The sequence below is a fragment of the Aythya fuligula genome, chromosome 14 (assembly GCF_009819795.1).
Source record: "Aythya fuligula isolate bAytFul2 chromosome 14, bAytFul2.pri, whole genome shotgun sequence".
NCBI classification, from domain to species: Eukaryota; Metazoa; Chordata; class Aves; order Anseriformes; family Anatidae; genus Aythya; species Aythya fuligula.
The window spans coordinates 10699543-10725462 of NC_045572.1; the positions used below are offsets into that span (position 1 = coordinate 10699543).

The 25920-nt window shown below is 38.5% G+C and overlaps 2 protein-coding genes across 2 annotated transcripts in view; one reads left to right on the forward strand and one right to left on the reverse strand.

Annotated features, from left to right (window-relative positions):
• Window positions 1–24990, forward strand: SFXN1 (sideroflexin 1). Its single transcript, XM_032196837.1, has 11 exons — window positions 1–78; window positions 10787–10961; window positions 11531–11701; window positions 13996–14094; window positions 15158–15233; window positions 16229–16314; window positions 17542–17669; window positions 18216–18265; window positions 22747–22796; window positions 23482–23529; window positions 24868–24990. Exons 2-11 carry the CDS (start codon window positions 10798–10800, stop codon window positions 24962–24964), a joined length of 969 nt encoding a protein of 322 aa, XP_032052728.1. The 5' UTR covers window positions 1–78; window positions 10787–10797; the 3' UTR covers window positions 24965–24990.
• The window catches only part of KIF20A (kinesin family member 20A), a 9784-nt gene continuing 7406 nt past the window's right edge, over window positions 23543–25920 (reverse strand). The window contains exon 18 of the mRNA XM_032196836.1: window positions 23543–25588. Within this exon, the coding sequence (XP_032052727.1) occupies window positions 25316–25588 (273 nt within the window). The 3' untranslated portion in view covers window positions 23543–25315. The remainder of the gene's footprint in view (window positions 25589–25920) is intronic.

Sequence of the window (25920 nt, forward strand, 5' to 3'; positions counted from 1 at the left end):
GGGGCGGCCGCTCGCCTTCCCCCGGCCCCGGGCCCACGAGAGCCTCTTCCGGGCGGCGCGGAGCCGGCAGCGGCCGCGGTGAGTACCGGTACCGGCCCCGTGAGGGAAGTGGGCTGTGGGGGGGGGGGAACGGCGCGGTCCCCCATCAGCCCGGTGCCCTCCGCAGGGGCTCAAGGCCTCCAGGGAGGCCCAGCCCGGTGTCAGCGGGCACGCGTGGCCCCTCTGCGGAGGCCCGCAGCCAGCTGTCACCAAGCCCTGTGTGTCCCCGCTGTCCCCAGGGGCACCCGTCCCTTGCCCAGCCCCTGCTCCCTGTGAGCCCTTTGCTGGCTGCAGGCTCAGCAAGCAGCTGCCTGGGGGAGCCTCCAGGCCTGCCTCCCTCCCTGCGCCATCCGCTCTGCACGAATATCGGCTCCCTGCTTCCCCAGCTCAAAAATCCCTCCCGAAATAAGCCTCTGGTGTCGGTGTCGCAGGGTGCTGCATCGCAGCTGGGCACCGGTGCGGGCAGGTGAAGGTAGCCTTCATGTCAAGGTGATCGGCTTCTCCAGGGATGAACGTGTCGTGTGGTTTCGAGGCTGGCCGCCTGGTAGCCAGGGGTGCTAATGCTGAGCATCAATCTCTTAATCAACTGAATTACAAATAATTTGGTGTTGTAATGGGTACTGAGATAGCAGGGAACGAAGACAGGCCTTGTGCCAAAGTGCAATTAAAAAATCACCTGTATAAATCCTACCAGGAAAAAAAAAAAAAAAAAAAAAAAAAAGACTTATAGTGCAAAACCTGCAGAAGAAGGTCATAAACACAGCTGGGTGCAGCCAGAGAATCCTGCCTCATTTTACCACAGGGCTTTAGAAATAAGGAGCAGAGACAAGCTTGCAGCAGTCAGGAATGGAATAAGACCTTGGGTTAACCCTTCTTAGCAAAGAAGCTTTTTCTTCCGTAGTGAAGAGGAGAGGTAAGGGTGTGACGTGTCCCTGCGACATCCCTCCTGCGGTGGGAGCGACGAGAGGAGGGATGGCACAGAGAAAGCACGCGCTGCCGAGTTGGCTGCTGCAGCTGCTAACATCTGGATGCATCCTTAACGCAGAATGATGAAATCTCTCGGCAAGTTACTCACCAAAGATGGCTGCTGGTTTGAGGAGAGAGCCCCAGCAGCAGGCATTATGTCCATTTCACACAGACTGCTGCTTTTGTTGCTAGGCTACAAACAGGATGTACATTTATAAGCAAAAAAAGTGTCTTGTAGCGTTGCCACGGTTTGCCTTCTCCAGCATTCAATTTGGTTTTATGATTGCAATAGGTAAAATCACAGTGCAAAGATTTTTTTTGTGATTTAAGTATCTATTTACTGGTAGAAGCAGATTTGGGAGAGGAAAACTTTGCAAGTGGGTTTGTTAACATTTGGCATAAGTGCATTGCATCATCAGCTGTGCTGCCTCTGTCAGACTGTGGTAGCAGGTGCAGTGCAAACAGAGGAATACCATTGCTTAATAAATCTGATACACGTTGTTTTTGCAAAAGTGCTTTTTTTTTTCCCCTGGAAATATGTTAGTACTTCTCATTTGAACTAATGATACTACCCTGACTGACATCCCTGGAGAAAGCATTGTGTTCTTTTCTTTGTCAGAGGAATTGAAATATGGGTGGTAGCTCAGTTTGCATTTCTGCTGTTGCTTTGTCAGTGTGTTGTAGTTTTAAAATAGAATGGGTCACCTTCTGCTAGTCAGAAGGTCGTTAATTTCCTGCCTTTTCTCCTAAGCCAGCATAGCAGCTGTTCTCATGGCATTTCTCCTGGAAAACGATAGCACTGTGTTTGGGCAAAAGAGGCCTAAAAAGGGCCAGTGTATTATCAGAGGAATAAAAAGGCCTAACAGGATCCTTACATATTTTTCTATCAAAGCACCGTGAGAGGTGCTTCAAAAGAACTGAGCTCCGCAGAAACAAGCAAGAGGCTATGGTTGGTTTGGTCTATAAATATGGCAGAGGAAAAAGAGAAGCTGTTTCTCTTCCCATTTTATAGCAGCAAATACTTTTCTCAACAAAAAGATTTTCCAGCCGACGTCTATCATTGCCCAGAACAGGCTCCTGACAACTGCACCTCCAGATGTTAGGGGACTGCTTTGGAGAACGGAGATCTAGGGGCCTAAGTATGTCAAACCTTTTTTTTTTTTTCCTCTATCCCAGTGAATTTGCACATTAAATGTTTTCAGCAGCACATGGCTCTAACTTTTGAACTGTAACAGTGGGATTCTGGTGTGAAAGAGATACTGCTCTTACCTTCTATTTTTAATGGGTTTTCAGGGGGAAAAGTGACTTGATTCTCCTGTTTCAAGGACCGCCTAGGAGATTTTGTGAATCGTGATCTGACCCAAATACCTCTGAAATACCACCTCTAGTGAGGGGTCTAAGTCGTTGTAAAGGACGCTATGCAAGTTGCACCTTTCTTTCAACATTTGTATTGGCGAATTTACCCTCTTCCCCTCCTCCATGCAGGCTGAGTTGAGTTGTCTTTTAAGATAGAGGTATCTGTGTATCCAGTGCTTGGTAAGGGAGGGTTTCATGTTTGGTTTTGGGAGCTGGGCACCCAGGAGTGAGATGTTGCAATGTTCATTATCACATCCACACTACTTTGAACAGAGACTTCTCTTCTTGAGGCCAGGTGTTCTCCCTCCCCAGCTCTGTGTTTGCTGACTTTCTGAAACTGCATGCAAGAGAGGTAAAAGGCCACTCTCATTAACAGAATCTCCTGTAGGGGAAGGTGCAGGAGGCTTTAATCTGGACTCCGTCCCCCATAAAGGCAAAAAGGAACAGAAAATTCTGAACAGAGAGTGAAGCAGTACCCGAACCAGTATCCTCTCTAAGGATGTTTGCTAAAGGATCCCTCCTCAAGGGAATTTAGTGCTTTGTACCTGTTCAGGAAAGCCAACTTCTGGGGTACTTCTCAGCTTTGCTTCTCTCAGAAATATTCTCTCTGACAGTATCACACTCCCTAGGAACCTATAAGTAGTTCTTGTCCTTTAGCCATTGTCAGAAATGCCTCTCTGCTCTGCAAAATAGTGGCGAAAACTTTCTGACTCTCAAGGAATGGACATTTTGACATTAGGGATGCTTCCTGGCTCCGAACAGTCAGCTTTTTAACAGTCTACAGCTTTAAAAAGCTGTACTTAAATCAGACATGGAGAATTGGATGTGCAGTTGTGTCATCAAGACATTTCCTTTGCTGTTGCTCTATTCCCAGTTTTAGCTTAGAGACTGGAAAAAATAAAGACTTGGAGTTTTTTTATTTATGGGTTGATTTTTTTCAAGATGGGTCAAAATACCTGGTAAAAAACATATGAATATATAAATGGTTCCAGGGAAAGGAGCAAATCTGCTTTTCATCATCCACGCAGTGCTGTGTGAGCTTAGGTTGCCCAGAATTTCCCAAATCACATACCCGCCTGGATTATCCAGTCATGCAACGGAGCCTAGCCCCTTGTTTATGAGTCTTTTAAGTGCAGTACTGGTAGCAAATGCAGTTTAAACTTCTGTAAAACCTCACTTGTTGTTTTCAACCACATTTCTTCTTGTTCACGTTGAGATAAATTATCAAATGTCTGGGTTGTTTAAAATTGAGCAGCATGTTGCTGTCGGAAATAAATAGGCATTGCTACTCTTTGGGCTGCTGCTTCAGTTTGAGAAGCGGTGACATGACGTTCAGCGTGAGGTTTGAAATGCGAACTTGGAAAAAGAACAGGGGAGAGTTGAACTCCTGACAACTCCTGAATCTGCATTTTGGAGGATTGTCGCAACTGCTATTGTTGACCTTTACACGAGGTTTAAAGTCTTCTGCTATTGCTGATTCTGCAGCACATCTAAACGCAGTCGTCGTACTAACATTCTTGATTAGACTTTGTGCTGGCTTTTATGTAATTATTTTTTAAGAGAGGACACTCGGTTATTCCTAAAACCTCTTTTTCTCTCCAGTTAGTGTTCATATTAAGCATTACAACATGAATTTGCAGATGACTCCATCTGATCAGAGAGGACAAGAAATGGGAGTGTGCTCAGTACTGGGGCATTTCAAGGTCCCCTGATTGGCAGTAGGGGTTGGAAGACATAATCAAAAAGTTATTGATTTTAAACTAAAGAATTTTTGTAGAAGGTTACTAAAAATACAGAGTTGAAAGTTTCACTTAAGATAAAAAAAGACCTTATTTAGGGGCATGACACTTCATTTCTTGGTAAAACCTCCTTATTCTGAAGCGTCTGTAATCACAAATGCTGGCTCCCAAGCACAGCACAAAATGATGGTCAGGAAGTTTTACCATCCCTCTGGGTTTTCCTTCTCCTGAACTGGGTCAGGGAAAAGATGAGGAGGCAGCAGAGAGATTCAGAGAGCAAATGTGGTTTCCTCCCTGTGATCCGCAGGCTTCATCGTTGCCTCTATCTGCCTGTGGTCTGCGGAACCACCGCGCCCTGGTCCTGCAGCTGAGCTCCTGGCAGTGGGTTTTGGCACAGCCCCGTGTCTGGCTTGGCACTCGTGTAAGATGTAGAAAGTTTATGAACACGTGATCTCAGTTAGGCTTCGGAAAACATGCCTTGAAACACAGGAACAGCCACAGCGAGGAACATGAATAGTCAAAGCCTGTGTTAGCACTGGGGAGCCAAACCGTGCCAAAACCCTCACTGGCATGGGGTTGCAGTCCCCATGCTGTCGGGCTGCAGGAGTGCCATGCAGAGCAGTTTTACAGCAGCTTTAGAGCAGTTTTGCCCCCAGCAGCTGATGCTCACCCAAACAGTCCCATTGCACAGAGAGGATTTAGCAGCCGTTCTCAACAGGCATTTTGGAAACCAGAGAGTTCAGTAATATGAATGTGCCAGAGGACATTCAGTTCTCTATTACTGGTCTAATTTACTAGGCTGGACCATTACTAACTTCAGGGTATGCAAGTATTAAATACTTCTCTAATTATTCAGTTGTTTGAAACAGATGTGCATTATTTCTTTCCTTGCAGTGTATTTTCCATGACAGATGTGAAGTGTTTGGCTGTTACGCTGTCGTATTTGTTATTTATCCTTTCCACCAGTGCAAAGCATGACTTCAAAGTGCCATTTAATTATGAATTATTTTAATAATTTAAGCAACTGTGAAATAAACGTTATTTCCCAAATCCTCCGCTTGGGAAAGAAGGGTGTTTTCAAGATCAGATCGGGTAATTTTACTGTTTACTTTTCCACCTTAAATTTTAAGGCGCTGTTAATTCACAGTTTTGTCCTGCTATGGAGGTAGTCTCCCCTCTGTTGGTGCTTACTGAGTAGCAGTAGCTGTAGGAACAATAAATTCAGGTGGGTTTATATGCACAGTTAAGTGTTAGGTAGTTGTCCGAGCTTGCCTTTATTAGCTGGCAGTAACAAAGTAAACATTTTTACCTTTGTTCTAGAAGATTTGTACATTTACTTCGCAATCCCTTTGCAAACTTTCCACTTATCTCAGGGTGCAGATAGGTTTATTTTACTTTAATTTAACCTAAGTGTCCTCTATTTTTCCTTCACACAATTCCTTCGTGGATATTTGGATAATTACAGCTTAAATCTTCGGCGTGTATGTTGAGAATTGTATCACTGAAGATAAAAGGGTTACACCTTTGACAAAGCCTTGTTTCTAAAATAATAATTACATGGTAAATAGTTTTGTTATAATGCTTTTGTTATTGAGTATTTGAATGCATTTGCAAACAGCAGCACATCTCTAAAATTATATCTGGAAATTAAGGTGACAGCTAGGTGAAATACTGTTGCAGCAACTTAAATTGAGAATTTTGTATTTACTGCAGTCTTGTGATCTCACTTGTAAAAAATAAATATTTTTTTTTAAATCCCGCCTTTCAGTTTATGATGATGACTTCATGTCTACTGGATACTATAATGATGAAACCCTATTTGTGTACAGTCACCATTTGTACTTTCTGGTTGGACATTTTGCTTTACAAGAGCATCCCTTCGCAGCACAGGGGCATTTTACTGGCTTATAGTTTTGCTTTATGGGATTTACTTCCCTCTTTAACATTTACTAATAAGGGTGATAAATCGTGAGGAGCATCATGCAGTCTGTTTAATACATGCAATGGTGCTTTTCTTCTAAAAATATTTTGCCCGAAAATGTGCAAGTTTTCAGGACAGAAGTTCCCTCGCTGCCTTAGCCAAGCAGCATTGTAGCAGATCTGTGACTCAGAGTCCCGAGACCGGCAACCTTAGCAGCCTTTCTACTTCACTGCAAGCTTTATGTGTCACCACATTGTATTTTTCCAGTGCCTGAACTGTTACACTCCCTTGTATGATGCATCTTTTCCTCTTTTGTGTGCATTGGTGGTCTGTCCATGGCCACAGCCTTTATGATTTGTATCTTAAACTTAATTAGAAAAGCATTGTTCCTAGTTAGGTTATTAAAGTGCAAGGCAACTATGTCGTTCACATCATTTAGAAGAAAACGTTTCTGAGTGCTTAAATAGCAGTCATGTAAAGTTTTTGTCCCTTTTTGCAAAGATCTAAACTTATGCAGGGTGAACACCAGCAAAACTGGAGCCCATATATGTTTGTAAAGACTGGCGATGTTAAAGTCAATGTTTCCTGTTGCTGCTGACATCTCTTTAAACAAATGCAGTGATTTCAAGCATGACTTTTTGTTGTAGCACATGCCAAGGAATCGTCCTTTACTGTATGTTTCCCATTTTCCAGCTGGTTTGCTCTTTGCTGCTGCCATGCTAACCCTTCTTTACAAGGGAAAAGAAATTGAAGCACGTGCTGACAAGCTGCTGCTGCTTAGTCTGCCTAAGAAGGTGCAGGAGCTCTACCTGGTGGTGCTGACGTTGTCTTTGGGGTGTTTTTACTCTGTTAGCATGCCTTATGGACAGCCTGATGACTGTTAACCCTTGCTGTCTCAGTCACATTAACTCTTTTTACCATCATGCCTTCTATTTTTATTTTCCCTGTGTAGGCATGCAGGAAGTGGGAGTTTTCCCAATTTACAGCTAGTGGGGTCTCTCTCACACCCATTTGCCTAGCCTGTACCGTAGGCTTTCAATCTCTTGACTCTGGCGAGCTGAAACATTTAGAACTGTCTATGCTTTATGTTTCTTGTTGATGATCTTCCCTGCAGGTTTAGGGTTAGGTGCTGTGCCTGGCTCCTCCAGGAGCTGCAAATCTCCAACTTGAGCAAAGCAGTAAGCTGATGTGGGTGCTGGAGCATCACAGTACAGACCTTGATTCCCACTGGTGACACGGGGCCAGCAGCTCTGATTACAAGGCATCAGCTGCTAACCATTCACTTGACCAGTGCAGGCTTCTCATGCAGCTATCTGAAAATCCAGCCTTTTTCTTAAGGTATGGCCGTACAGGGAGATGAAAGCATGTTTTAGCAAGGATATACATGCTCGTATCAGTTTATGTGGGGCCACTGATGGCCATTACTAAATCATTTTGATGTGAGTTGAGTGAAGCTAAATCAGCACATGGGACACGGCTCGAGGAACATCAGAACCAGCACAAAGTGAGCCATGGAGTGAAATGATGCTAAGATGATCCTTATTGTTTAGTTTTCTTAATATTCAAGGGCTTGTTTTTGTGGACAGAAGTGTCCTGTGCAATAAAAGCAATTCACAGACAACCCAGTAGAATATATAAAGCAATTTTTCAGCACTGGCTGATCACAGTGAAAAGAAAGCAAAGAGCTTCTATTTATGGACTGCTTTCTTAAGTGTTCATTAGACAGCTTTAAACAGATTAACATAAGTTATCCTAAGTAGTTTTTAATCTTTCCTAATGAAACTGATAATTAAATTACAAAAATATTGAAACTTAGACTTTCCCATAATTACTAAATCAATCAGGAAGTATTCATAGAATGATTTCCCAGCCCCAATGTGCAGATTATTAATTTTCTTTAGTGGAAAAGAGTTTTTGAGTTAATGAGTTCACCCTGCTTTCCTAGGGTACTGCTTTGCAAAACCAGGTATCACCATTTTAGACCAGAAGATGGTCTATTCTTTCGCACAGCACTCTTTGTGGGAAGGCATCTGTGATGGTACAGTAATAAGAGAGGGAAAAGAAACCTGAGGAGCATCTCCCATTCAGATGTTCTGCATGAGAACTCTGCTCTCCAAACCTGTCCCGAATCCTCATTTCCATGATCCATGCCATCGCTGTAGGGAAATCCTGTCTCTGTGCATAGTAAAGGTGCTAATAAAAGCTGCCAGCCAATAACGAGCTTAACAGGGAAAATAATTTTAATTTATTTTTACTCTTATATTGTAGACAATACAAGCTAAGCATAAAAATAATACATAAATACCCTAAATGTTCGTTTTTTAATTTGATGAATTAGACAAGGAAACATTGAGTAATTAGCAGTAAATGTAAGAAAGAAAGGACATTTTTATTTAATAGCACCAAATTAGGATTTTCTAATATTTTTTAAGAAACTTTTTTAGTGATACTGGCTAAGTTATAACACTTCATCATTCAGCTATTAGCTATGCTGTGATTGTGACCATGCAGAAGGACAACCCTTCGTTATTGTTTATTTAATCTATCCCAGGTTCTAAAATTTTGGTATATGAGCAATAGGTTACTTTGCTTTTTTAATTAAACGTGTGTGGGACGTTGCCTTGAATACTTGGCGATGCTGAGTAGAACGTACTGGCTAATTCCGCTTTGAACATTGCTTATCTTCATTTATAATGCAATTATTCTGCATTCTTGCTGCCTTATCTTTACAGCCTTACAATGGTGTCTGGTGTTTGGTGAAATTGTGCTTATGCATACACGGCTTTTATTGACTTCATGAGCATGTGTAATGTTGGGAAGGGTTTGAGCAATCTGAATGTCATTGGCAGTTCTTTCTGGCAGCTGATATGTTGGGAAACCAACTTCTCCCTGTAATATACCTATGGTGAACCATAAAACAGTAGGTGACCACTAACTAGGTTTTCACTGTAATTAAATCTCAATGATAGTAACCACCAAAATCCTAAATGAGGCTCGTGCTTGTGCTATTACATAAGCATAAAAACGTGGGCAAAAGGAGGGAAGATCGGATACTTCTCCCTGGATACTTCACACTCATAAAAGCCCTTCTGACTGATACAGGGTTCAAGGCAGAATAATTTTTACTCGGTCCTCGTCTGCTTACAAAGTGGATTTCCTGGTTCCTATGAGGATGTTACAAAGCTGAATGATCTCCTTTTTTCTGTGGCTGTGGTCTTGTGATCTGTTTTTGCTCTCTGTCAAGAGCAGACTGTTATTTTCTTTTTTTTGCTAGAAATATTGCTGTATAGTGTCATCTTAATATGTGTTAGTCTCCTTTTCCTCCCTGTCCCTTAACACTGATAATTTAGGTCTGGTTTTGATAGACAAAGAGCTGTAGGCCTTTATTTCTGTTGAATTTACTTTTCCAGTGCCTTCCAGGTTTTTCCACTTGCAGTAGAAGAGAGGGATAATAATTACGTTCAAGGGATGGACACTTGCTTCTTCAGGTTTCATGACTGTCACTCCTTTTTTTCCCATTTTTTTTTTTTATGATGAAGACAGTCTGTATCCATAGTTACTTTCTGTTGGTGATTTCTTTTTTCACTTCTCCATCATACAAGTTTCATTATTGACAAAAATGGCTCAGACAGCTTCACAGCGTTCCTAATGTTTGACAGCAGGAGGTAAAGAACATCCCTGCAAAAATCTGAGTTAAGATGAAAACACTGCAGTGGCAGCTTACGTATGTCAGTTGTCCTCAGAATAATGATCTTTTTCCTACTAAAACAGATAAAATGCAATGTGACAACATCTGTGTTGTTACAGATCCAATTTAATTCAGCCGTTTGAATTACAAACATTATTTGGAGGATTTTTTTTTAACTGGCTGTTGAATATGTTGCAGAAATTTCTTTGAAGAAAGTTCAAGCTCATATAACTTGTATTTTGCAGAGACCACCCTTCCTCCACTACTTCCATAAAGTAATTTTAGTCATACTAAAACAAATTTTATTTTTCTGGCCTCTAAATCCAAGAAATGTACCGGTGAGTTAGCAGTGCCCTTCATGGTAGTTTTTAGCATCTTTGACATATCATTAGGAGAATTGGTCATGCATTCATAATGTGGTAAACTGTTGCATTATATAATCTTTTTTTTTGTTAGAATGTGGATATAGAGAAACAACATTGACTAAAAGAAATCGTTGGGGTTTGTGATCTTAACTTTGTTTTGTTTTGCAATGCCAGAGATGTTAGCTGGATTTTGTAAAATATTTCTTCTGCTCCTGCACTTTGTAACAGTTCTTCAGGGATCTCTTGAAGCATTTAATTTCTCTTACCCTTTAAGACAACATTTTCATCTAACACTAATTCATCATTCAAATAACCCAAATTTCTGTTTAGTATCATGTTATTTAGTACAGCTTCTTCTTAGTACAATACTTTTCATCCTTGTGCTCAGACAATCATACTCTTACAGTAAAACATGCAACGCATAAATGTCTTGGGGAAACAGGCACAGAAGTGTATTTGTACATGTTTAAGTTCTTTAAGGTTTTCTTTAAGTTTTTTACTTACATGAATAGCGACCTCATTAAAATTATGATGATGTCTGACACCGTGTGCTTTCTGTATATACATACCCTTGTAAACTCAGTTCTGCAAGATGTGCATCTCTTCATTTGCTGTAAGCATAATCATTTCTCAGTCTAAATTCTCACAGGTTATAGACACGTTATGAAGTAAGGATAATTCTGAATTGCAATTTTTCCTGTTTTCATCACAGAGTTTTCAAAGATGTCTGCAGATATACCATTAAATATTAATATCAAGGAGCCCCGATGGGATCAAAGCACTTTCGTTGGACGAGCCAGTCACTTCTTTACTGTAACAGACCCCCGGAACATTTTGTTATCTGATGCCCAGCTGGAAAATGCAAGACAAATTGTTCATGATTACAGGTATAAGCATACGGTTATATATTTTAAAGGAAATACTTAAGACACTGTATTGCCCTGTCGTCTTATTTCAGGGCTTGAAACACTATCAGATTTGCTAATGAATGGGGAAATTATGTCATCTGAGAAACTCTGTTAAGTATTTGAAAATACAAAAGTGTCTAAATCTGAAAATGGTTAATATGACAACAGTGTTTAAAACTGCTTCTTACGTGTTATATTGGTGGGGCACGTAGTTCCCAGGTAAATCCAGGTAAATTTTCAAAGTTTCAAACTAATGACTCCAGAGATTTTAGCACTAATATCCTAATATGGTTTGAGTAAATAGAAGTTTGATGATGGATATATTAACTCAGCCAACATAACCGCTGCTAGGAGTTTTGATTCTTCTTATTTCTCCAATTCATTTAAAAGCTGAAGACCTACAAGCTAGCTATGGGAGCAGATGAACTTAGTATGAACATCCCCAAATCCTCTGATACTACATTTGTCACTGGAAGTTGCAGCATTTTGTAACAGTTGTACTTTTTGCTATTGTTCTTTTTGTTATTGTTTTTTTAATTTGTCCCCAGACAAGGTATCGTGGCACCTGGCTTGACTGAAAATGAATTGTGGAGAGCAAAATATATCTATGATTCAGCCTTTCATCCAGACACTGGTGAAAAGATGGTCTTGATTGGCCGGATGTCAGCTCAGGTACCCATGAACATGACTATCACAGGTTGTATGATGACCTTTTATAGGTAAGTAGTGGCAGCATTACACATAACCATTTGCCTACAAATTAGATAAGTAAAAATCAGTGTTATTTTAGTAGATGTGTAATAAATATTTGAAAATATAAAATTTTGCTTCTTTTTCTCTTCTCTCTCTGCTTTCCCTCACACCCACACTGATTAGTGGTTTCCTCTAGAAGTAGCTGTGAGATAAGTCCTTGGCCCCTTCTACTCCTTCACCAAATATCCCTCTTTTCCTCTCCAAACTGGGAAAGTTGAATGTTCCAAAACCCCATCCTTGTAGGAGAGTTGTGTGAAGGACAAAGAGGAGGAGATACCTGAGAATCTCTAAGCTTAGAGATTTGGCATGTAGGACAAACTGTCTGCCAAGTAAGTACTAACTATGCTTCTGTCCATCATTAATCAAGTTCTCCAGCTCCTGTTTGATCCTTCTATTTCCTTATAGTTCTTGAATCACTGATACAGTGAAGTCCCCCAAAGTCAGTGGACTTCTGTTCATAGACTTTGTGTTAGAAATATTTTTGTGAAACAATGCTTTGTTAGCAAGAATTAATGGCAATTTCAGAGGAAATAGTAATTGTATGTTTGAAGCTGAGATTTTACAAATTCTTGACTCACCCATTCCAGAAAGGCACAGTCATTTTGGAAAGCGCTCTGCTGTGTTTTTAAAAAATAGCCAAGATAATGAATAAAACAATCAGTCTAATTGCCCATTCATGAGCACTGCTTTCTGTTAAGTGGTTATTCTTTTATGCATGTTCTATTATCATCTACAATACTTACACATAATATAATTATAATTACAGCAGCTCTATACTTTTTTTTTTTTTTTTTTTTTTTACATTATTCACATAGTCGCTCAGATTCAAAACTAGGTTGTTTTAGCCTGGAAGATGTTGGTTTATTAGGACCAAACCCGTAGCAGAGGATTTTGTAGAAGTGTTAGATGATGTGGTTCAGGCTCTGTCTTACTGTGTGCTGATGTGTTCTGGTTACTGCTGGTCACTGGGAGAAGCAAATTCCTCATTATACCTATGAGGACTTTTAGGCACACAGTAAAGCAATGTGAGTCATGCCTGACCTTTGCAGCGGGCCTAACATCCTCTACCACCACAGTAGCAAGGAAACAGGAACAGATGAGTCAGGAAAGAGAGTTGCTCATGCGTAAGAAGAACAGAGGAAGAACAGAAGTAGTGATGGAGAAAATCCAGCTAGTTTACTGCTGTTACTTTGGTTTCTCATTCAGATACCAGAAACTAGAGGGAGTAAGAATACAATTTCAAATTTCCTTTATTTTTCTTTTTTTGCAGTATTACAAAATAGCTTATCTTCCAATTTCAGAATCAAAGCCTCATGATAGACACACACCTTCTTACGCTAGCATCTCCTCCTTGCTTTCCTGCTTGTTACAGAATAATCCGTACAACTACTGTTTTGTTTTTTTTTTTTGTGCTCTTAATGTCCATTTTAGCCTTTCAATGAGAACCACATGTCTTTATTGTCACTGCCACGTTAGCTTGTCAAATGGGGACTCTGAGACTTGTGAAGAATATGTTTGTTCGTTTGTTTGTTTTGTTGCCCCCTCATGCACATTCACAAGCCAGCACCTTTGAGTCTTAAGACATCTTCATACTGGCAGTGGCACCATTTATGAGAACTCCTTGGAGATTTTTGTGCTTGGTCATTTTCACCCACCATTAATGCTGTACTGAACCAGATTAATTTCTGTGCTGTACCTGTACTCCTTAAACATACAGATATTTGCATGAAAATTGTTTGTCATTTTGGAATGTTGTCTTTGGTTCTCCATGTATCTGAATGTTTTAGTGTCTTGGAGATATATGAAACAATGAGGTCATACTAGATTTTTGAAGACTGAGAAGATAAACCATATCTCTTAAAACCCAATTCTCAGTCACTTATGGAGCTTCTAATGAGAACAAGTCAACTGTAAAGGAATAATAAGACTAGAAAAGTGTTCTAGTTCCTAACAGACATTCATTTTTTTCTACGTTTTCTTTTTTATAGAGAAGTTTGCTGTAATGGTTTTGTTATTACTACAAACCATTGTCCCAAGTGAACCTTTCTATTTATTTTCAATGCTTCTAAAATCTATTCCTAGGAGTAGCTTGTAGTTTCATTATTAAGACAGTATCTCATTGACTGAATTGTTTTATTCAGATGAACAAGAAACTGCATGATTGCTGCTTGCACAGGCTTTTCTTGATTTGCCATCATTTTTCTGTGCTGTTGATTCATCTGTGTTTTCAAAAATGCTAATAATTGTTTCTCTTTTCAAGAACAACACCAGCAGTGGTTTTCTGGCAGTGGATTAACCAGTCCTTCAATGCTATAGTAAACTACACGAACAGGAGTGGTGATGCCCCAATTACTGTCAGGTCAGACACTGAACCAGATACTTCCGATATGTTTATAAGTTGCTCTCTGATGTACTGGAACAAGGTTGGTCTTTACAGTTTGAGATGATAGATAAGTTTATCAGTGTTTATTATCATTCTGATGATGGAGGTGAGACCTCTGTTTCTGCCCTTAAAGATAAGACTAAGTGCCTCACTCATAAGCAGTTTACCAACAGCACAGGATTTAAGAGCAGTCTGTGTTGCATTGATCAGTCACCCAGTTGAAAATGCTCTCACTTTGGTGTTATACTAAGGTATTTCTAAGTTGATGAGTTGTATAGATCTCCAGGTGTCTTTCTGTGTCACCTTCCTCTCTGTGTCCTGCAATGTAGCGCACACCATACTCTGTGCTTACTTGCAAAGAGGACCTTTCCTGGTATAGGTCTGCACAGTACTTTAACTGAAGGCAAAGAGAGGGATTAAGTAGGTGCAGAGAGCCAGAAATCATGAGTAGGAGACTGTGGAATTGCAGTGCTTAGCTTCCTGGTTTTGAGACTGGCTTTCTTGTAGATGTCTGGTAGGAAGCAGTGGATTAAAGAATGTACAGACACCTCTGAGCTGGGAATTATATAAAGTGTGGCTTAGGGCATATTGAGTAGGATTTGGGTGTTTACAGCATAGCTACATGTATTTTTTTTTTGTACAGTTGGTTTCAATTGCTCTTGCAGACATGACCTTAGAAATCTAAACTGATTTTATCAGTTTAAACAATTAGGAAATTAAACACAGAACTCAATTCTTGAAAATGTGCATTCAGATGCAAGAGAAAATGCTGAACAGGTAGCAGTGCAGAATTAGTAGAACCTGATTCAAAGTTAAAATGTTGCCTGTATGTTGTTACTACCAATGGTGAAAGAAAAGTGGTTAATTTATTGTCCCATTTGACTGTTCCATCCTTTTCTTACTGCAGTGTCACAGAAAGGTCTACTTTTTAAATTTCATAGGTGGAGGGGGCTAACTGCATGTGTAAAAGGCAGTCATTTTTGAAAATGTAATAAATGTAATTGTTGTCCGTGTGCAAACATCTTTATTTTTGTTTTAGCCAGCTGGGAACAGCCTATGTTTCTGCTACCACAGGTGCTGTTGCAACAGCTTTAGGACTGAACGCACTAACAAAGGTATTGTCGATGCTTTTTTTCCATTCTTAATGAGATTTTTGGTGTTCTGTGAAATGTCTCATTTCTCCTCCTGTGCATATGTCATGTTGTGCACAGCTCCCATTATGGAGTTGAATTGCCTTCTTTAGATCCCAATCTTATTTTTCCCCCAAATAGATGCTTTTATATAATTTTTTTTTAAATGTCCTATACTTGCTGTTTTCACAACACAAAGTGTATCAAATATAAGTGCATTTTTTCCAGTTTCTTTTTAACATGACAAGGTAGTATTGAAAGTTAATTGGAGTGGATGTGTAATTACAATGATGTGGAACTGTTAAACCATGAACTGTATGTTTGTGTTTTTGAGGTACAGTATCCCTTCTGCAAACATGAAAGCCTGCTCTAGGCTGGCTGAAGAACATGTGAAGAAGTGCTTCTCTTAAATGCAGAAAACTCAAATTCTTTCAAGAAATGCACAGCATGTTCAAGAAGGAAGATTTTTTACAAAAAAAAAATCTATTTTATACCTCTCTGTTTCTGCTGTAATATACTAGGAGCAGTACAGCATGGACAACCAATGCAATTCCAATTATACAAGACATAGACTAGATGAATAGCTTTGCACAGTGAGTGCCTGTAGATGTGAAGAACCTATTACAAATGCTGCTGGCTGTAATCTTGCCAGTGGAGGCAGTGAAGTTAAGGTCTATTTAGTGTTCCCGTTGGGCTGATAGGCGTGCTCAGAAGCTGACACTTGTCTGCAGTGATGCTATTAAATTAAGATAATTTTTGCCAGTCTCCTGACAGCACTCACCTGACAGAAGTTCTTATAACTTAGGTCTCATTTCTTTTTTTCTCCTTCGTCCCACCAGTGATGTTTTTGCTGAATTTTAATTTAAAGGAAATTAATCTGGTCTATCATGAACACATAAAGCATCTGAATATGACCTTTTGAAAAAATTATTATGTAATAATTTTTCTTTTTTTTTCTTTTCCCTCTGTCCTTTTCACAGCATGTCTCACCTCTTATAGGACGGTTTGTTCCTTTTGCTGCTGTTGCTGCTGCTAACTGCATTAATATTCCACTAATGAGACAAAGGTAGGGAAAAGAATGAAGATCACTCATTCTAGAAGAAAGGATGTTATTGAGTTTTTAGATCAGCAAGGTACTAAATAAAGAACATTATGTATCTTTAACCTGTTTCTGAACCTTGCAAAGACCTCATGCATGATCTTGTTTTGATTGATTGATTGTGACACGTATAAAATAGAACATCCTCATTCTCTTCAGATAAATATCCATTTAGTTCTTCAGTCTTAGATCTCAGAAACCAAGTACCTGTCCTTCAAGACACGATCACATGGGCCCTTTAGATACAAACTGCACTTTAGAAAAATATAATCATCTCAAAAATGGTGCTTCAAATCCCACATACAGAAGTTAGTCATAGAACTCAGGCTTTGGAATTCTATTTAATTATCTGAGATTACAAAAATATGCACTTTCTCAGCAGCAAAGTTTTACATATATATTCTAATTTGACCAGGACTAAGAGTAGAAATAAGGAAAAACAAATTAAAAGCATCCTCTTATAAACACAAAGTTATGATCAAAAAAGGGAATCTTTGAAGTTTATATTCATAGCAAAGTTCAGTGCATGGTATTTTACTTCTTATAGAAGATGGGGAGAAGAATTAAGGCAGTCCTCAGTCTATATGCCCTTCTGTCTGCTTCTCACTCTCCAAAAGGTTCTCCCCAGTACGCAAGTTTAATATCTAATCCTGTGCATAAGCAAAGGGTAGAGAATAATACAGTTATAGAAATGTAGTTAGCTTTGTGCATACATGTACTTGTATACTTTTAAATATGCTCTTGTTAGTTAAAATGTAAACCCAGACTAGCATGCCAGAGAAGGATTTTCACAAAGCCTTAATGTTTTAGTTTAGTTAAACTAATCTTCCTGTATTTCCCTTGGTGTCTGTGGAAAAGGACAGACTACTCTGAGACCAATCCAGAAAATTTTACTCTTCTGAATTATTTCAAAGAAACTTCTCCCTTCTGTGTACTACAGAAGTAATTGATCTTGGAATACATATGACCAGGTTCAAGTGTCAGATTGATGTTACAAATACTCAGTTGTTCACTTCTTAGCATATTTTCCCCCAGATCTTTCTCTGTCTTTTGAAATATTTATGCCAAAGATGGAAAATAAAAATAAAGAATATAATTGTTATATTTGACAAATTTAAAAAGGAGAGATATTATGACAAAAAAGTGGATACATGTATGTCAGTCTCCATTACGTTTTTCCGTTTTATTCAACAGGGAACTAAAGTTTGGAATCCCCATCACAGATGAGAATGGAAACAGACTGGGTGAATCAACAAAAGCAGCTCAGCAGGCAATTACTCAGGTGGTTATATCAAGGATTCTTATGGCTGCTCCTGGCATGGGTAAGAGTAACTTCAGTCAAATACAGCACTTACAGAAAAATTATTATGATTTCCTAATGTGAGTGACACCTGAAATTCTATATAAGTGATTTTCTCAAAATCGAATTATCTTACAATTATGCATGCAGTATTTATATTTGTTGAATTTTAAACCTACATTTCTTACTGTAAAAACATTCACGATATGCTACACTGAAGTGCGACAGATCAGTTACTGGGATGCATTTGCAGAAATGATACAGATAGCAAAGGAATGGTAGCAAATTCTGCTTGACTGGAAGTAGTTTATTGAAAAGTAGATGCTTTGACCTGTGCCAAGTTACTGAACTCAGGTTTAGTTATGTGCAAAATTAGAAGTTCCACTTACTGGGATAGTCTGCCTTTCTAGATAGCAATCCATTATCTGGATATGTGAAATGAAAGCTCAGTTTCACAAACAATTGTGAAAACTGAGTTACCGTATTAGTTCATCTAAACAGAAAATTAAAACAAAGTGCCTTTTTCTCCAAGGTTGACGTTTTTTTATTTTTTAATCTTAATTTGCAGCAATTCCTCCCTTTATAATGAACACATTGGAAAAGAGAGCATTTTTGAAGGTTAGTCTTTGATATTCTATGTATACGTACTTTGCATACTGAGTTAATATTTTTGTGTATTTAAAATACTTTGAGTCTTGATATTTTCTTCCCAACCAGTCCTGGAGGACATCGTTGTAGAGTATGCTTTACAGCTGTTGCTTTCTTTATGGCTTTCGTAGACAGAGATAGCTTGGTTCTTTTTATCATTCTGTAAAATTAAAATATTGTGAACTTTTTTGTTACTCTAGTAATCATCCTTAAAATGCAGAGTTTCTCCTAATAAAGAAACCTTCCTTTTATTAAGACTTAGAATGTAGCTTATGCAAAAAACAGCAAAACTTTGTATAATGCTTTTTTTTTTTCCAAGATGAAGAAGCATGGGAAGTTGCCTATTTCTATTTCTTTTTCTAGGATATAAGTTGCTAAAATATTTCATTTCCTATTGTTTCTGTTCTTCACACTTGTGCATAGCTTGATTACCCTTGCCCCCCATTAACAGGAAACACTATTACTCAGAATTTTGAAACAGGAAACGTGGTGGATGAGTTTTAGAGTAAAAGTCTGTCCCTGCTGCTTTTGTCTCTCAAAAAAAGTGAAACTGCAGTGCATCCAAATATACTACTTGCTTGCAATTTAAAGAGCCCTGTACTGATTTGACTTACTTGCTGATGGCTTTTGACACACGTCCTGTTTGAATAACTTTAAGCAGCTGTTTCGTTCTTGAGAATGTAATACTCAGAACATTAGCCTTTGTTTTCAAAAAAAAAAAAAAAAAGTTATTTGAGAGCAAAGATGATTTTACATGTTTTCAACGTGAGAGAAATGTCAAAAATGCAGTGAATTCAACTGGCAAATACATGGCATTTGTGAAGAAATTGTGAAAATTCTCAGGGTTTGCAGACAGATCTATTGTTTTTGTGCAGTATAATCAATATAAAGGTGTTGTGAATTTTTCAGATCAGCAAAAATGAGCGATTTCTTCAGTGACTACTCAGTGGTCTTTGGTACCATCATGACCGTTTATGCTCACCTGTTCCTCCCCCTCAGCCTCAAAGACTGAGCAGAGGTGAAACACTGCTCTGCAGGTAGTCAGTTGTAACACTTGGTAGAGATTAGTATTAAAACCATTAAGGAATGAGCTGCATTTCTAACAAGCAGCTTCTGCATGTTCTTTTGAGGTTTCAGTCGCACCATCCCCTTCGCAGTTCTCCAGCACCATCCACAGAACGCTTTACTAACTCATTTCTTTAGTCTGCTTTGCACGACATCACCACTCTTTAAAAAAAAATCTGGTAAGCTTGCCAAAGCATACTAAGCAATATGCAAGGCCAGACAACAGTTAAATGTTTTTTAAATAATGAAGAAAAAAAATAGAATGATGTTCTGCAGTAAGACAGAAAGAAACAAGTACTTCTGGAATGCTCGTCTCAGTGATAGCAAGCTATCATCCTCTGACACTTCAAATAAGATAGAGATCATATAGTTCTATTCATCCCATATTCTGATAGTGTTTTGCATGAGGACATTTTGATTATAACGTTAGTATAAATTACACTGTTCCCAAAAGTTATTACTAGAAAATGATTCAAAAATGGTTTTAGAACACAAGCACATACTTGCTGGTTCAAAAAGAATCTTATTACTTCCTCAGAAAGCTCTGAAAATTATTTTTATATACATATGTGTGTGTGTGTGTTTTTGCCATAGGTTTCAGCACTGGCTTGGCTGCCTTTTATGCAGTTAAGCAGTCTAGTGATTCTTGATGATGTATACTGGCTGTATTATTTTTCCCTACTGACAAGCACTTGACTAGCTGTGTGCAGAACCAAATTTATTTGCTGCAGCTGAAGGATCCATAAATGACTGTGCCCTGAGGCACAGGGTTTTAGTTGCAGATAACATTTCTCCTAAGGCAACACTTCACTTCTTCCATAGAAACTTCTGAAAATCACAGTTGAAACTGAAGTGTTTGATTTATATTACCTCTCTTGTATCTTCAGCTACTGTTTCTCTCGTGTTCTGCATACTGCGTTAATATTCAGCTTGATTCCAGAAACTTCCTTTAAGGTCCTTAAAACAAGCTACTTCGGGTTCTCCTAGTGTGCAACTAAAATATGTATTCAAAGCTGCTACAAAACCAGAAAGCTTTTTTTTTTTAAAAAAAAAAAAGCATCTTTCTTGAATGCCTTATGCCTTAGATTATTCTATGCATTCCTAATTTAGCCATCCTTTCATTAATTCATTTTCTTGAAAACAGACATAGCTAGACTGAGAAAACTGATAGATTTGGAGATCTAACAGTAAAAGGAAGCAGTTAGGGAAAAAAAAATCTGATTCCCCATATGGGTTTTGTTGGTTTAATTATCATTTCTCCATTTTCTGTTTGTACTAACTGCTAAAGATGCCACAAAGTCATCTGGAAGTGAAATCCTAATTTGAAACTGCCTTCTTCTGTAGTTAAATGATAGATCTTTAACAGACTAAATTCTTCTGTCCTCTTGTACTTCTCTATTTTATCTCTTTGGAAGGATGTGTAGCCTCTGTTTGGGACTTGCTTTACTGTTTTTAAATTGTTCCCTGGGCATCTATTGACCTTCTATGGTCAGTGATTTTACTTTACCATCTCTCTTAATTAGTGCAGTCTGGTACAATTCTTGAAAAATAAAGGCAATTCTTGAAAAATAAAGGCTATAAATCAGATCGGGCACCTTGGCAAAATTGTTCCACCAAAGGAAATAGATGTTATTTATATTGTCTACACTAGACACCTATCAGATTAATGACCAACTTAGTTGAAAGCTAAAAACCAGCATTTACTATCATGATACTCTTCTAGTCTTTTTAGCTGTTACAAGATATTTGGGGCTCTTCTGTTACGTATCTCATACTGCAATATTTATCACCCCTCTCCCTTAATTCTCCTCGTAGTCTGCAGCCATTCAGAGTACCGAGTTTGACTTCCTGTCTGTCAGTCTCTTACCATTTGAACTCCCTCAATATATAAAATCTAAAGCCTTTTGAGTAAATTTATCCCCAATGATTATCAATTGAAGGTATGGTTAGTGGAATGCTAGAACAGCGGAGCACAGCTGAATTCAGTCTTTATCCTTCTTGCTTGCTTGTCTTTTTCCATTTATTATCTATTGTTACAGGTTACTGCTGAATTGCACAGCTCTTCCTGCACTCATTTCTGGATTACAGATTGACTCAAGGGAGAAAAAAAAAAGAACAATCTTCTACATCATTTCTTCTCTCAGGCTCTGGAGAAATTTTAATACACAATTGTTTACCATGCCTCTTACACTGCTGTGGCCTTACTTACTCAGCACCATCTTTCTCCTACTGTGCTTTCTAAATGTCTTTTTTCTATTTCACATCTCAAGTACTGCTTGGCTTTTTGTTCACCTTCACCAGTTTTCCCTCTGACTTCCATATCTTGAAAACTAATGCCTCTTGCAGAAAAAAAACATCACATTTGTTGAGAACATCATCCACTATAACACATTTTTACTCATCTGTTTTATTTAAAAATCAGTTTCTTATTATCGTAGCAGTTATACGTCCTACTTACTGAAGGCACTGTTTTTATTGTAACAAAAAAGCCCAGTACAGCAGAGTTATTTGAGTAGTTCTGGTTTTATTTCATTAGTAATTTCAACTAGAAATCTAACATGGGTTAGGGGAGGGGATTCCTCAATCATTTAGAGACCTGCAGGAAAACTATATTTCTTGGCATGTGTTCAATGTTAAGGAATGTAGTAAAAAAAAAAATCTGCATTGTGGGTTGCTTTCTCTGCATAGCCTCCCCCCTTCTTCCACATTTTTCCTTTAATAAAAGGTGTTGAGGTGTTCTCTTGTAGAACTGGAGTGTATTAGACTGTGTGGTAAAGGGGCGAGTTCCTACACACCACAGCAAATCATAGGACAGGAGGAAGGGTTAAGAGGAGTAGACTTTTTTTTTTTCCATTGGCACCTTCCTTATTTTTGGTTGGCAGTTGCTATGGTGCACAAAACAAATCTCCTGTGTTAAAATCATTTGATGTCACCAAAGAGAGCTGTAGCCAGACCTGGCTCTGCAAAGGAATACCTAGCCCAAATTCACTGTGCCCTCAAGAGGCGTGGCAGCACATTGCACCAGCAGCACCACTACAGACTGACTGTGCTGCTAGCTAGTGCAGGCTTACATGACTCAGAAAGAAATTTCCCACGTACTCAGATCAGGACCAGTTCATAAATAAAGCCAACCACCTTTAAAAGCAGTTTAAGTGACACTCTGAATAACACGTGTATCACTGGGAATTTTCTCATTGCTTACAAAGGGCTGGGATCAGGCTCTCACACCAGAGCTCAGGCTTAAGGAATGCTGGTAATTGTGTTACTATCATCATGTAAAAGTCCTTCAAGTGCAACCTGTCCCTACAATTCAAGAAAGAGGTTTCCAAGAAGGTGGGAAGAAGAAAAGATGCTCATACTCACTGTGTACCTTTTATTTTAAACAGAGATTTCCATGGATGAGCGCTCCCATTCAAGTTGGATTAGTTGGATTCTGGTGAGTGATTTCTTCTGGTTGTTTCTGCTATTTTAAGGTGTAACTGCAGGTTTTTGGGAAATAGTAGCAATATTTTCACTTTGTTTAAAAAAAAAAAAAAAAGCTATGTATTATAAGGCAGTAAAGACAAGCTGCACAAATGATATATTGCTCCAGTGAGCTGAGAATAAGACTACAGCAGTTGCTTCATTTCCACATATGTAACTGATAATACCATTTAAAAAAAGCAAGCAGTTAGTAATGAAGAAGCTGCCAAGAAAAGAAGGGGCAGGGGGAAAGAAAGGGAGTGACAAGAAAAGGCATGTAGTAGTTTGATTAGAAAAGATGCTTTGCCTGCCATCTTCATAAACAATAATTGGAATCTAATCTTGTCATTTGAATCCTTAAAATGTCTGGTTAATGGAAGGTTTCATTTGCTGTTGTCTAGCATTTTATGTTGCTATGTACATCAGTACAAAGCACTGAAAGGACAAATGAGTTTTACACACATTTGAAGGCTGGTATTGATGCATTTAAGTACTAGATTGTAGCTAAATGATTTCATAAGATGTAATGCAGTGAGAAATAGCGTACATAATATTTAATGGAACTTTAGCTCACTGTCCACACTTTTTTTTTTGCCTAAAGAGTTACAAATTTCCTTTTAGCACTCTAAATATAGTAAACCTATTTTTGTTTTCTCTAGTCTTGTGTTTGCAACACCCCTGTGTTGTGCGCTGTTTCCTCAAAAAAGGTACGTATTCCTCTTAGGTTATTTTTTCTTTAATGTTACACTCCCAGATGCATGCAAGATACTGCAAAGAGACACAAACAAATTGTCATTGCTTTCCAGAGCATACAGTCTCAATTCCCATATAACAAATGTGATAAAAAATGAGAATATTCACATAAAAGTAATAGTTACATTACTCATCAGTAATACATAGTTGAATTGGGCTAACTCATTTACAAACTGCTAGCAGCTTCAGAGATGCAGTGAAGTAGGGATACAGAGCAAGAAAGGATTGGGTGAGTAGTTTAACCGTAGCATTTCAAGCTGGAAACTTCCCTGGTTATAGAGAACAGCACTTGACTATATGTGCTTATTTGCAATTTGATTAATGTTTCTCCAGAAAGAATTCTTCTTCAATACAGAAAGAGCTCAGTACTCAAAACTCTTAGAGAAAATATTTCAGAATGAAACCTGGATGAGTTACCTTCAACTGAAATTAACTCAAATTGCAGGATGTACTATAAACACGGTCTTAAATTCAACTAACCTGTCCCCCTCTCATTATTAGTGGTTGTCACAATTACTACAGTAAGGTGACAAGCTGCTAAATTTAGCTTAAAAGATACCAGCTGGAGCTGAATTGGTTAAAATAGTGAACATTTGTAGTTTTTGACTTCCAAAAAAAAAAAAAAAAAAAAAACACAATTCTCATCTGATTTAACTGAGTAGCAAAAAGCACATGTCATCTGTTTCCTTGCCTGGCATAGCAAAAAACTGTGGTTAAAAAATAAGTATCACAAGGCTACCTGGAGATGACTTGGTTCACTAGATTGTCAACTAGCATAGAACTGTCACAGTAACACAGTACTGTGGTACAGTTCTTGAATCTAACCAGGGCTCTCAGTTTTACAGGAAGATTAGATCTCAAACTGTGCTTAGGAAATTGCAGCTATTTACATGACCTGGCAGCTGAATTCACTTGACTATGAGATGGCTTTTATAAAAATAAACATTTTATTGAACTGAAAGGTAGTAAGTTAAATAGGTAAATACATTATATTTAAGAAAAAACATCTTTAGGAAAGGAAGTTTCTATTGCCAGCAACAACCTTAAGCAACTAAGAAGATTCCTACTCTCATGATAGTAGGAAATTCGCTGTTTCTTGATAGAATATCTCTATTGCGTTTTAACTGCAGGTTCATTTGCCCCTGTTCTGTGAAGTGGTTTCTCATAAAAAGTTCAAAAAATCTGAAAACTTTTTCACAATCCAGGAATTTTAAAACACAGATGCATCATCTATCTTATTTTAGATTCAAGTGCTTGTTATATATAACCATCTTACTGTTTCTTTTGCTCAGTTCTATGTCTGTAACACGCTTGGAACCAGAATTGCAAGCCAAGATCCAAGAGAACTGCCCTGAACTAGAACGTGTATACTTTAATAAAGGACTATAATTCAAGGAGGGGAGAATATCTGTCAAGGAGGACCTTGTGAACTTATTTTTGAATTGTGTGCCAACATAGTTGAAAAGGAAAATTCACTTTTAACTGATCCTTTTGTTAAACAAATTTGATCATCTGCATTATTTTACATTTTAAAACTTTCCTTGTTGTAGTGTTTAAATTACAAAAGGTCATTTTGTCCACTTTGGTATTGATTAAAAGTTTAACCATACATATCCAAAAAATGTTTACATAAGCTCTCAAGCAGCTACAATAATAAACAAGCACATAAAGGAGAATACTATTACATTGGATTTGCCACCTGTTCCAGTAACAATGGGGCAGGGATCTCTTTCTGAAAAGTCATAGAGCAACTGAACGAAGTTGCCATCCTCTGGCAGCAACAGGACGGGTAGCTGAACGTGTCAGGAGGTTGTGCAGGAAGGGCTTTTTACCAGGAGGCTGGTTAGGTTGCAGGTTTTCCCTGTTGGCACAGAACCTTTTCTTTAAGGTAGACATTGGAGGAGCCTGGAGCTTCTGCACAGTGTGGTACTGCTCAGCAATACAAGCTGCTTTCTTCCGCAGATCCAATTTTACCAGCATCATGTTGTTCTGCAGTTCTGCCAGTGTTTGGTCCTGCAAAAGGAAAGATACTTATATTTATATATTTAGAGATGTGACAAGCCTAACTGCTTAGTTACTATGAACTGAAGAGGATAAACTGCCTTTGCTGAAGTTCACTAACCAGCGTGGCCATACATAAAGGCTTTTTCTGTCACTAGTATAGCAGTACAATAACAAAATAGAAACAGTAAGGCTAAGAAAGAAATCCATCCTGCTGCAAACATGTTGCCATAGCAACTATGATGGAGTGCAGTAGATAAAGGAATGAGAACTGAATTCTCCTACTGATGCAGACCTGGTGCACACAGACAAGTGACTGAACAGGAACAGTTTGGGTCTCCTTT